This window comes from Coregonus lavaretus, assembly GCF_964263955.1.
Source record: "Coregonus lavaretus genome assembly, contig: HAP1_SCAFFOLD_2144, whole genome shotgun sequence".
NCBI classification, from domain to species: Eukaryota; Metazoa; Chordata; class Actinopteri; order Salmoniformes; family Salmonidae; genus Coregonus; species Coregonus lavaretus.
Genome location: NW_028162665.1, coordinates 55,984 through 69,888, shown reverse-complemented (window position 1 = coordinate 69,888; position 13,905 = coordinate 55,984). Strand labels below are relative to the sequence as shown.

General features: G+C 47.3%; 1 protein-coding gene across 1 annotated transcript in view; it reads left to right on the top strand.

Moving 5' to 3' along the window:
• Positions 1-7,922: 7,922 nt before the first annotated feature.
• The window catches only part of LOC311119036 (WD repeat domain phosphoinositide-interacting protein 2), a 44,910-nt gene continuing 38,927 nt past the window's right edge, over positions 7,923-13,905 (top strand). Inside the window, exons 1-2 of the mRNA XM_084193792.1 lie at positions 7,923-8,179; positions 13,276-13,358. Of these exons, the coding sequence (XP_084049918.1) occupies positions 8,106-8,179; positions 13,276-13,358 (157 nt within the window). The 5' untranslated portion in view covers positions 7,923-8,105. The remainder of the gene's footprint in view (positions 8,180-13,275; positions 13,359-13,905) is intronic.

Sequence of the window (13,905 nt, the reverse complement as noted above, 5' to 3'; positions counted from 1 at the left end):
GGCGGTGTGTTTGGGATCATTGTCATGCTGAAAGACCCAGCCACGTTTCATCTTCAATGCCCTTGCTGATGGAAGGAGGTTTTCACTCAAAATCTCACGATACATGGCCCCATTCATTCTTTCCTTTACACGGATCAGTCGTCCTGGTCCCTTTGCAGAAGAACAGCCCCAAAGCATGATGTTTCCACCCCCATGCTTCACAGTAGGTATGGTGTTCTTTGGATGCAACTCAGCATTCTTTGTCCTCCAAACACGACGAGTTGAGTTTTTACCAAAAAGTTCTATTTTGGTTTCATCTGACCATATGACATTCTCCCAATCCTCTTCTGGATCATCCAAATGCACTCTATCAAACTTCAGACGGGCCTGGACATGTACTGGCTTAAGCAGGGGGACACGTCTGGCACTGCAGGATTTGAGTCCCTGGCGGCGTAGTGTGTTACTGATGGTAGGCTTTGTTACTTTGGTCCCAGGTCTCTGCAGGTCATTCACTAGGTCCCCCCGTGTGGTTCTGGGATTTTTGCTCACCGTTCTTGTGATCATTTTGACCCCACGGGGTGAGATCTTGCGTGGAGCCCCAGATCGAGGGAGATTATCAGTGGTCTTGTATGTCTTCCATTTCCTAATAATTGCTCCCACAGTTGATTTCTTCAAACCAAGCTGCTTACCTATTGCAGATTCAGTCTTCCCAGCCTGGTGCAGGTCTACAATTTTGTTTCTGGTGTCCTTTGACAGCTTTTTGGTCTTGGCCATAGTGGAGTTTGGAGTGTGACTGTTTGAGGTTGTGGACAGGTGTCTTTTATACTGATAACAAGTTCAAACAGGTGCCATTAATACAGGTAACGAGTGGAGGACAGAGGAGCCTCTTAAAGAAGAAGTTACAGGTCTGTGAGAGCCAGAAATCTTGCTTGTTTGTAGGTGACCAAATACTTATTTGCCACCATAATTTGCAAATAAATTCATTAAAAATCCTACAATGTGATTTTCTGGATTTTTTTCCCTCAATTTGTCTGTCATAGTTGACGTGTACCTATGATGAAAATTACAGGCCTCTCTCATCTTTTTAAGTGGGAGAACTTGCACAATTGGTGGCTGACTAAATACTTTTTTCCCCCACTGTATATAGCCTCATTATTATCTTGGCTAACCTGTACCCCCACACATTGACTCAGTACCGGTACCCCCTGTATATAGCCTCATTATTACCTGGACTAACCTGTACCCCCACACATTGACTTGGTACCGGTACCCCCTGTATATAGCCTCATTATTATCTTGACTAACCTGTACCCCCACACATTGACTAGGTACCGGTACCCCCTGTATATAGCCTCATTATTATCTTGGCTAACCTGTACCCCCACACATTGACTTGGTACCGGTACCCCCTGTATATAGCCTCATTATTTTATTGGGTTACCATTTTTTCCTTACGTTTATTTAGCAACATTTTTCTTACTTTACATTTTTTTTTGCATTGTTGGTTAAGGGTAAGTAAGCATTTCACAGTAAGGTCTACACCTGTTGTACTCAGGGAATATATGACAAATATGATTTGATTTGAATACATACCTTGACAACAACGGGCGGACATCTTGGACGCAGTCTCCAGTTCATACCTCAGTGTCTGAAATTATGAAAATGATTGTTGTCAGACTGCCCCCTCTCCTGGTGACAAGCACAGTAGAATATCAATACTATCTATAGAATATATATCCGCTGATAGAACAATGAGAAACATTATTATTTGTAACTTATTTTGTACATAATGTTTCTGCCACCGTCTCTTACGACCGAAAAGAGCTTCTGGATATCAGGACAGCGATTTCTCACCTCGTACTGGACAAATATTTTTTCTTCAACGAGGAGGCCGCGAAGGATATCCTACAGACACCCGACAAGGCCCAAATCCCCGTCATTCGCATGAGTAAGAGACGGAGATATCGTGGACGTAGGTCGGGGTGCCTTGTAAGGATCTGACGGCGAGCGAGTAAACTGCCTCTTCCATCAATCCTATTAGCCAATCTTCAATTACATTTTACATTTTAGTCATTTAGCAGACACTCTTATCCAGAGCGACTTACAGGAGCAATTAGGGTTAAGTGTCTTGCTCAAGGGCACATCGACAGATATTTCACCTAGTCGGCTCGGGGATTAGAACCAGCAACCTTTCGGTTAGTGGCACAACGCTCTTAACCACTAAGCTACCTGCCACCCCAATCATTTGAGAATAAATTGGATGACCTAAGATTACGGTTATCCTACCAACGGGACATTAAAAATTGTAATATCTTATGTTTCACCGAGTCGTGGCTGAACGACGACATGGATATCATACAGCTAGCGGGCTATACGCTACATCGGCAGGATAGAACGGCTGACTCCGGTAAGACAAGGGGTGGTGGTCTGTGTATATTTGTAAACAACAGCTGGTGCACAAAATCAAATACTAAGGAAGTCTTGAGGTTTTGCTCGCCTGAGGTAGAGTATCTCATGATAAGCTGTAGACCCACTATTTACCAAGAGAGTTTTCATCTATATTTTTCATAGCTGTCTATTTACCACCACAAACCGATGCTGGCACTAAGACCGCATTCAATGAGCTTTATAAGGCCGTAAGCAAACAGGAAAACGCTCATCCAGAGGCGGCGCTCCTAGTGGCCGGGGAATTTAATGCAGGGAAACTTAAATCAATAAATGCAATAAAATGCAAATTAATTACTTAAAAATCATACAATGTGATTTTCTGGATTTTTGTTTTAGATTCCGTATCTCACAGTTGAAGTGTACCTATGATAAAAATTACAGACCTCTACATGCTTTGTAAGTAGGAAAACCTGCAAAATCGGCAGTGTATCAAATATTTGTTCTCCCCACTGTACATCTTACGTCAATTACCTCGACTAACTGGTGCTCCCGCACATTGACTCTGTACCGGTACCCCCTGTATATAGCCTCCCTACTGTTATTTCATATTGACTCTGTACCGGTACCCCCTGTATATAGCCTCCCTACTGTTATTTCCCATTGACTCTGTACCGGTACCCCCTGTATATAGCCTCGCTACTGTTATTTCACATTGACTCTGTACCGGTACCCCCTGTATATAGCCTCCCTACTGTTATTTCACATTGACTCTGTACCGGTACCCCCTGTATATAGCCTCCCTACTGTTATTTCACATTGACTCTGTACCGGTACCCCCCTGTATATAGCCTCCCTACTGTTATTTCCCATTGACTCTGTACCGGTACCCCCTGTATATAGCCTCCCTACTGTTATTTCCCATTGACTCTGTACCGGTACCCCCTGTATATAGCCTCGCTACTGTTATTTCACATTGACTCTGTACCGGTACCCCCTGTATATAGCCTCCCTACTGTTATTTCCATTGACTCTGTACCGGTACCCCCTGTATATAGCCTCCCTACTGTTATTACCATTGACTCTGTACCGGTACCCCCTGTATATAGCCTCCCTACTGTTATTTCACATTGACTCTGTACCGGTACCCCCTGTATATAGCCTCCTCACTGTTATTTCCATTGACTCTCCGTACCCCTGTATATAGCCTCCTACTGTTATTTCCCATTGACTCTGTACCGGTACCCCCTGTATATAGCCTTGTATACCTTGACCTGTACCGGTACCCCTGTATAAGCCTGTATATTGACTCTGTACGCCCTGTATAGCCCTGTATATAGCCTGTATATTGACTCTGTACCGGTACCCCTGTTATATAGCCTGTATATTGACTCTGTACCGGTACCCCCTGTATATAGCCTGTATATTGACTCTGTACCGGTACCCCCTGTATATAGCCTGTATATAGCCTGTATATTGACTCTGTACCGGTACCCCCTGTATATAGCCTGTATATTGACTCTGTACCGGTACCCCCTGTATATAGCCTGTATATTGACTCTGTACCGGTACCCCCTGTATATAGCCTGTATATTGACTCTGTACCGGTACCCCCTGTATATAGCCTGTATATTGACTCTGTACCGGTACCCCCTGTATATAGCCTGTATATTGACTCTGTACCGGTACCCCCTGTATATAGCCTGTATATTGACTCTGTACCGGTACCCCCTGTATATAGCCTGTATATTGACTCTGTACCGGTAACCCCTGTATATAGCCTGTATATTGACTCTGTACCGGTACCCCCTGTATATAGCCTGTATATTGACTCTGTACCGGTACCCCCTGTATATAGCCTGTATATTGACTCTGTACCGGTACCCCCTGTATATAGCCTGTATATTGACTCTGTACCGGTACCCCCTGTATATAGCCTGTATATTGACTCTGTACCGGTACCCCCTGTATATAGCCTGTATATTGACTCTGTACCGGTACCCCCTGTATATAGCCTGTATATTGACTCTGTACCGGTACCCCCTGTATATAGCCTGTATATTGACTCTGTACCGGTACCCCCTGTATATAGCCTGTATATTGACTCTGTACCGGTACCCCCTGTATATAGCCTGTATATTGACTCTGTACCGGTAACCCCTGTATATAGCCTGTATATTGACTCTGTACCGGTACCCCCTGTATATAGCCTGTATATTGACTCTGTACCGGTACCCCCTGTATATAGCCTGTATATTGACTCTGTACCGGTACCCCCTGTATATAGCCTGTATATTGACTCTGTACCGGTAACCCCTGTATATAGCCTGTATATTGACTCTGTACCGGTACCCCCTGTATATAGCCTGTATATTGACTCTGTACCGGTACCCCCTGTATATAGCCTGTATATTGACTCTGTACCGGTACCCCCTGTATATAGCCTGTATATTGACTGTACCGGTACCCCCTGTATATAGCCTGTATATTGACTCTGTACCGGTACCCCCTGTATATAGCCTGTATATTGACTCTGTACCGGTACCCCCTGTATATAGCCTGTATATTGACTCTGTACCGGTACCCCCTGTATATAGCCTGTATATTGACTCTGTACCGGTACCCCCTGTATATAGCCTGTATATTGACTCTGTACCGGTACCCCCTGTATATAGCCTGTATATTGACTCTGTACCGGTACCCCCTGTATATAGCCTGTATATTGACTCTGTACCGGTACCCCCTGTATATAGCCTGTATATTGACTCTGTACCGGTAACCCCTGTATATAGCCTGTATATTGACTCTGTACCGGTACCCCCTGTATATAGCCTGTATATTGACTCTGTACCGGTACCCCCTGTATATAGCCTGTATATTGACTCTGTACCGGTACCCCCTGTATATAGCCTGTATATTGACTCAGTACCGGTACCCCCTGTATATAGCCTGTATATTGACTCTGTACCGGTACCCCCTGTATATAGCCTGTATATTGACTCTGTACCGGTACCCCCTGTATATAGCCTGTATATTGACTGTACCGGTACCCCCTGTATATAGCCTGTATATTGATTCTGTACCGGTACCCCCTGTATATAGCCTGTATATTGACTCTGTACCGGTACCCCCTGTATATAGCCTGTATATTGACTCTGTACCGGTACCCCCTGTATATAGCCTGTATATTGACTCTGTACCGGTACCCCCTGTATATAGCCTGTATATTGACTCTGTACCGGTACCCCCTGTATATAGCCTGTATATTGACTCAGTACCGGTACCCCCTGTATATAGCCTGTATATTGACTCTGTACCGGTACCCCCTGTATATAGCCTGTATATTGACTTTGTACCGGTACCCCCTGTATATAGCCTGTATATTGACTCTGTGCCGGTACCCCCTGTATATAGCCTGTATATTGACTCTGTACCGGTACCCCCTGTATATAGCCTGTATATTGACTCTGTACCGGTACCCCCTGTATATAGCCTGTATATTGACTCTGTACCGGTACCCCCTGTATATAGCCTGTATATTGACTCTGTGCCGGTACCCCCTGTATATAGCCTGTATATTGACTCTGTACCGGTACCCCCTGTATATAGCCTGTATATTGACTCTGTACCGGTACCCCCTGTATATAGCCTGTATATTGACTCTGTACCGGTACCCCCTGTATATAGCCTGTATATTGACTCTGTACCGGTACCCCCTGTATATAGCCTGTATATTGACTGTTCCGGTACCCCCTGTGTATAGCCTGTATATTGACTCTGTACCGGTACCCCCTGTATATAGCCTGTATATTGACTCTGTACCGGTACCCCCTGTATATAGCCTGTATATTGACTCTGTACCGGTACCCCCTGTATATAGCCTGTATATTGACTCTGTACCGGTACCCCCTGTATATAGCCTGTATATTGACTCTGTACCGGTACCCCCTGTATATAGCCTGTATATTGACTCTGTACCGGTACCCCCTGTATATAGCCTGTATATTGACTCTGTTCCGGTACCCCCTGTATATAGCCTGTATATTGACTCTGTACCGGTACCCCCTGTATATAGCCTGTATATTGACTCTGTACCGTTACCCCCTGTATATAGCCTGTATATTGACTCTGTTCCGGTACCCCCTGTATATAGCCTGTATATTGACTCTGTTCCGGTACCCCCTGTATATAGCCTGTATATTGACTCTGTTCCGGTACCCCCTGTATATAGCCTGTATATTGACTCTGTACCGGTACCCCCTGTATATAGCCTGTATATTGACTCTGTACCGGTACCCCCTGTATATAGCCTGTATATTGACTCTGTACCGGTACCCCCTGTATATAGCCTGTATATTGACTCTGTACCGGTACCCCCTGTATATAGCCTGTATATTGACTCTGTACCGGTACCCCCTGTATATAGCCTGTATATTGACTCTGTACCGGTACCCCCTGTATATAGCCTGTATATAGCCTCCCTACTGTTATTTTACTGCTTTTATTTTTTACTTATCTGTTTTTTACTGAACACTTATTTTTCTTAAAACTGCATTGTTGGTTAAGGGCTTGTAAGTAAGCATTTCACTGTAAGGTATACACCTGTTGTATTCGGCGCATGTGACAAATAACATTTGATTTGATTTGAGCCAGATATTTCTACGGGATGTATAAATATGAAGCATCAGGTTGGCGTTTCCTCTTACTACCAAATATGGTGATGGGAGGAAGCACAGTGGCCGGCAGTGGGAGAACAATGGATTTGGGCGAACATTCTGCTAATGTTCTAATCGATTAAAGATTTAATTTTCATAGAGTATTCTGTTTCCAAAACTATAATCTATAACAAAAAGAGCGGACTGCGTTTTGTAGACTTTACCCTTTGCCAAAGTTTCTAAAAACTGCGTTGTTTAGGAGGAGTGCAAGGGCGAATTGAGTAATTGCACACGCATACTTCACAAACTAGTCGTTCCCAAATGGAAATCTGCAAATAAATGCTAGAACGCGCCAATAGGATCTCACTAGGTTGTGCTTGGCTCTGCACACCTCCTTGCTTGTTCTGCCCACTAAAGATGCATGTGTTCCCATTGGAAACGACAGGCTCTGGTCTATCTTGGGTTAGTTAATAAAATCTTTTGGTGGTCGTTGAACAGATTATTGTTTAACTGATACTAAAAAACGAGATTCCGATACATTATAGATTTCTGAGACGTTCCCATTTAAGGGATTGTCATTTACCACACGTAGACTTATCTTCCATCCCCATTCACAACCGTAAACCAAACCTTTGAAATGGGAGTACGGTCCCTTTAAAAAGCTGTCGCGCAACGCTGTCACCGCCCATGCGCAGAGAGAGCAACAGTGAGCCGTCACCGCCCATGCGCAGAGAGAGCAACAGTGAGCCGTCACCGCCCATGCGCAGAGAGAGCAACAGTGAGCCGTCACCGCCCATGCGCAGAGAGCGCAACAGTGAGCCGTCACCGCCCATGCGCAGAGAGAGCGCAACAGTGAGCCGTCACCGCCCATGCGCAGAGAGAGCGCAACAGTGAGCCGTCACCGCCCATGCGCAGAGAGAGCGGGCAACAGTGACTGAGAAAAACAACAACAATCGTTGGAAGAAGGGAAGAGACGAGCGAGATGGCTCCATGAATACCGGCAAAACTTCATTCTTACCCAGTTACTATCCACAACCTACCCGACTGCTGCTTTCTCCCGAGGCTTGATTAGATGGTGCCGGGCCCATGAACTTGGCTAGTCAGAGCGGGGAGGCCGGCTGTAGCCAGCTCCTCTTCGCCAACTTTAACCAGGACAACACGTAAGGAAGGCCGGGGGGGGGAAGGGGAGAGGGTGGCCTAATGGTTACATGAGCCTCGCAGAGGTTTTAACGTTTTCTATCGAGTAGTTGAAGGGGTCCCAGCCATCTGTATCTCGATGGAGAGAGATGCTAGTTAGCTAACTGACAAGCTGTCTGATCACGTTGCACATTTCCTACTATAGCTAGCTAGATAGCATCCATGTCGTTAGCTAAAGTGTCTGGATAAAGCCAGAAACATAGACCGTTAGTGAGCCTAGTTTAACACAACAAGGCGAGGGGAACAATAATATGATAGTTTATTAAAAGCTGAACCAATATCTGGGCAAACGGAGACGATGAATATGACGATCTGATCTCTGCCCAGAAAGCTATCATTGAAGCTACCATTCACATGGGCCCTCGTTTATAAACGCTCCGTATGCTCAGAATATGCGCCAGTTTTCACGCAAAAGTCGCACAACTGAACTTGACTTGAGAATGTGTTTATCCTCCCGTAAACTTTAGACCATGCGTATGCACTAGTGCTGAACGATTAGTGCTTTTTTAGGTCGTTTCGGTTCATTATTTTAAAAAAAATAACGGGTTTCGATTCTTTTTTTAAACATTAAATTCATAATGAAATAATGACAAAATGATTAGCGCTTTTTAATTGAAATGCCAAAGTCAAAAAAAATAGTGGACATTCAATTGCCAAAACATTGAAAATATTCCATTGTCTCTGTCAGGTTCACATAGAAAAATAGGAAATTACTATTAAATGATAAAATATTTAAGTTGTGTATATTACTTCGTTTTATTTGTTGACTCTATAATTTTTCATTCCTTAAAGTCATAATCTCTGCTCAGGCAGTAGCAGCCAGCCTGACAACCATCTAACGTTATCTCTGTTCTCCCCAGACTGTATTGCCTTTAGCTAGCCTGCCTAAGTATGCTGCAGAGCTGTCTGACGAAATCATTTGACTAGTTTTTCAAAGTAGATGAGGCAAACTTTCACCAATTCTATCCCTAGTCGTTGTTGTTGTCTACATTCCTCTCTCATGCATCGACGTGCGGTTTGTGTCTGATTTATATATACACTAGATGACAGACACGGGGCGCTGTTTTGATGCCACCACGCCTCCATCTTGGCACTCCCCCGCCATTGTAAAAAAAATATTTGGGAAGGTATATAAAATGCATTTATTAATGTCTACATTTTGCTTTTGCCACGTTTATTCTATTACAGACACCTTAATGCATACTTTTAAATTACACAGTATTATGTGAGCTAAACATACAAATGAAAAAATATATAGACATTTTCCTTTAAAGTGTAATTTTTGGAAAGTTATAATGTTACTGTCCCCACTACAACAACAACAAATACTTAAACACATGTAATTTAGTCCTTGAAACCTTTAATTGAAATACTGTAGAATTCCTATGGAGGACTGCTCCTACTGGGGAGTGCCCAATATGGCCGACCGGTGGCATGAAGCTTCTATGGAGGACTGCTCCTACTGGGGAGTGCCCAATATGGCCGACCGGTGGCAGGAAGCTTCTATGGAGGACTGCTCCTACTGGGGAGTGCCCAATATGGCTGACCGGTGGCAGTAAGCTTCTATGGAGGACTGCTCCTACTGGGGAGTGCCCAATATGGCTGACCGGTGGCAGTAAGCTTCTATGGAGGACTGCTCCTACTGGGGAGTGCCCAATATGGCCGACCGCTGGCAGGAAGCTTCTATGGAGGACTGCTCCTACTGGGGAGTGCCCAATATGGCCGACCGGTGGCAGTAAGCTTCTATGGAGGACTGCTCCTACTGGGGAGTGCCCAATATGGCCGACCGGTGGCAGGAAGCTTCTATGGAGGACTGCTCCTACTGGGGAGTGCCCAATATGGCCGACCGGTGGCATGAAGCTTCTATGGAGGACTGCTCCTACTGGGGAGTGCCCAATATGGCCGACCGGTGGCAGGAAGCTTCTATGGAGGACTGCTCCTACTGGGGAGTGCCCAATATGGCTGACCGGTGGCAGTAAGCTTCTATGGAGGACTGCTCCTACTGGGGAGTGCCCAATATGGCTGACCGGTGGCAGTAAGCTTCTATGGAGGACTGCTCCTACTGGGGAGTGCCCAATATGGCCGACCGCTGGCAGGAAGCTTCTATGGAGGACTGCTCCTACTGGGGAGTGCCCAATATGGCCGACCGGTGGCAGTAAGCTTCTATGGAGGACTGCTCCTACTGGGGAGTGCCCAATATGGCTGACCGGTGGCAGTAAGCTTCTATGGAGGACTGCTCCTACTGGGGAGTGCCCAATATGGCTGACCGGTGGCAGTAAGCTTCTATGGAGGACTGCTCCTACTGGGGAGTGCCCAATATGGCCGACCGGTGGCAGGAAGCTTCTATGGAGGACTGCTCCTACTGGGGAGTGCCCAATATGGCCGACCGGTGGCAGTAAGCTTCTATGGAGGACTGCTCTTACTGGGGAGTGCCCAATATGGCCGACCGCTGGCAGTAAGCTTCTATGGAGGACTGCTCCTACTGGGGAGTGCCCAATATGGCCGACCGCTGGCAGTAAGCTTCTATGGAGGACTGCTCCTACTGGGGAGTGCCCAATATGGCCGACCGCTGGCAGGAAGCTTCTATGGAGGACTGCTCCTACTGGGGAGTGCCCAATATGGCCGACCGGTGGCAGGAAGCTTCTATGGAGGACTGCTCCTACTGGGGAGTGCCCAATATGGCCGACCGGTGGCAGTAAGCTTCTATGGAGGACTGCTCCTACTGGGGAGTGCCCAATATGGCCGACCGGTGGCAGTAAGCTTCTATGGAGGACTGCTCCTACTGGGGAGTGCCCAATATGGCCGCCCGCTGGCAGTAAGCTTCTATGGAGGACTGCTCCTACTGGGGAGTGCCCAATATGGCCGACCGCTGGCAGTAAGCTTCTATGGAGGACTGCTCCTACTGGGGAGTGCCCAATATGGCCGACCGCTGGCAGTAAGCTTCTATGGAGGACTGCTCCTACTGGGGAGTGCCCAATATGGCCGACCGCTGGCAGTAAGCTTCTATGGAGGACTGCTCCTACTGGGGAGTGCCCAATATGGCCGACCGCTGGCAGTAAGCTTCTATGGAGGACTGCTCCTACTGGGGAGTGCCCAATATGGCTGACCGGTGGCAGTAAGCTTCTATGGAGGACTGCTCCTACTGGGGAGTGCCCAATATGGCCGACCGGTGGCAGTAAGCTTCTATGGAGGACTGCTCCTACTGGGGAGTGCCCAATATGGCCGACCGGTGGCAGTAAGCTTCTATGGAGGACTGCTCCTACTGGGGAGTGCCCAATATGGCCGACCGGTGGCAGTAAGCTTCTATGGAGGACTGCTCCTACTGGGGAGTGCCCAATATGGCCGACCGGTGGCAGTAAGCTTCTATGGAGGACTGCTCCTACTGGGGAGTGCCCAATATGGCCGACCGGTGGCAGGAAGCTTCTATGGAGGACTGCTCCTACTGGGGAGTGCCCAATATGGCTGACCGGTGGCAGTAAGCTTCTATGGAGGACTGCTCCTACTGGGGAGTGCCCAATATGGCCGACCGCTGGCAGTAAGCTTCTATGGAGGACTGCTCCTACTGGGGAGTGCCCAATATGGCCGACCGGTGGCAGTAAGCTTCTATGGAGGACTGCTCCTACTGGGGAGTGCCCAATATGGCCGACCGGTGGCAGGAAGCTTCTATGGAGGACTGCTCCTACTGGGGAGTGCCCAATATGGCTGACCGGTGGCAGTAAGCTTCTATGGAGGACTGCTCCTACTGGGGAGTGCCCAATATGGCCGACCGGTGGCAGTAAGCTTCTATGGAGGACTGCTCCTACTGGGGAGTGCCCAATATGGCCGACCGGTGGCAGGAAGCTTCTATGGAGGACTGCTCCTACTGGGGAGTGCCCAATATGGCCGACCGGTGGCAGTAAGCTTCTATGGAGGACTGCTCCTACTGGGGAGTGCCCAATATGGCCGACCGGTGGCAGTAAGCTTCTATGGAGGACTGCTCCTACTGGGGAGTGCCCAATATGGCCGACCGGTGGCAGGAAGCTTCTATGGAGGACTGCTCCTACTGGGGAGTGCCCAATATGGCCGACCGCTGGCAGTAAGCTTCTATGGAGGACTGCTCCTACTGGGGAGTGCCCAATATGGCCGACCGGTGACAGTAAGCTTCTATGGAGGACTGCTCCTACTGGGGAGTGCCCAATATGGCCGACCGGTGGCAGTAAGCTTCTATGGAGGACTGCTCCTACTGGGGAGTGCCCAATATGGCCGACCGGTGGCAGTAAGCTTCTATGGAGGACTGCTCCTACTGGGGAGTGCCCAATATGGCCGACCGGTGGCAGGAAGCTTCTATGGAGGACTGCTCCTACTGGGGAGTGCCCAATATGGCCGACCGCTGGCAGTAAGCTTCTATGGAGGACTGCTCCTACTGGGGAGTGCCCAATATGGCCGACCGGTGGCAGTAAGCTTCTATGGAGGACTGCTCCTACTGGGGAGTGCCCAATATGGCCGACCGGTGGCAGGAAGCTTCTATGGGGGACTGCTCCTACTGGGGAGTGCCCAATATGGCTGACCGGTGGCAGTAAGCTTCTATGGAGGACTGCTCCTACTGGGGAGTGCCCAATATGGCCGACCGCTGGCATGAAGCTTCTATGGAGGACTGCTCCTACTGGGGAGTGCCCAATATGGCCGACCGGTGGCAGGAAGCTTCTATGGAGGACTGCTCCTACTGGGGAGTGCCCAATATGGCCGACCGCTGGCAGTAAGCTTCTATGGAGGACTGCTCCTACTGGGGAGTGCCCAATATGGCTGACCGGTGGCAGGAAGCTTCTATGGCATGTTTTGTGTGGAACCCAGGAAGAGTAGCTGCTGCTTTTGCAACAGCTAATGGGGATCCTAATAAAAATGGCAAAGGCCAAAAATGAAATATGTGTCACCAGCCCGTCTCTGGCCCTCTTCCCTCGGTCTCTCTCTCTCCCTCTCCATCAAGTCCTTATATCTGTTCTAACGTGTGTGTCTGTGTGTGTGTGTATGTGTGTGTGTCTGTGTCTGTGTGTGTGTGTCTGTGTGTGTCTCCTCTCTCCAGGTCTTTAGCTGTTGGAACCAAATCAGGCTACAAGTTCTTCTCTCTCTCGTCTGTGGACAAGTTGGAGCAGATTTATGAATGTAGTGAGTATCATATGGAATGACTACGTATACAATATGGACTATATAGAAATCCTGCCCTTACTAGATAGCACACAGTCATAGCCATCAGTCTGAATGTAGTGAGTATCATATGGAATGGGTTAGGGTTACAATATGGACTATATAGAAATCCTGCCCTTACTAGATAGCACACAGTCATAGCCATCCGTCTGAATGTAGTGAGTATCATATGGAATGGGTTAGGGTTACAATATGGACTATATAGAAATCCTGCCCTTACTAGATAGTACACAGTCATAGCCATCAGTCTGAATGTAGTGAGTATCATATGGAATGACTACGGATACAATATGGACTATATAGAAATCCTGCCCTTACTAGATAGTACACAGTCATAGCCATCAGTCTGAATGTAGTATTACTGTAATATGGAATGACTACATATTTACTAAATATATATTCAGCGCATTCGGAAAGTGTTCAGACCCCTTGACTTTTTCCACATTTTGTTACGTTACAGCCTTATTCTAAAATGGATTAAATTGCTTTTTCCCCTCATCAATCTATA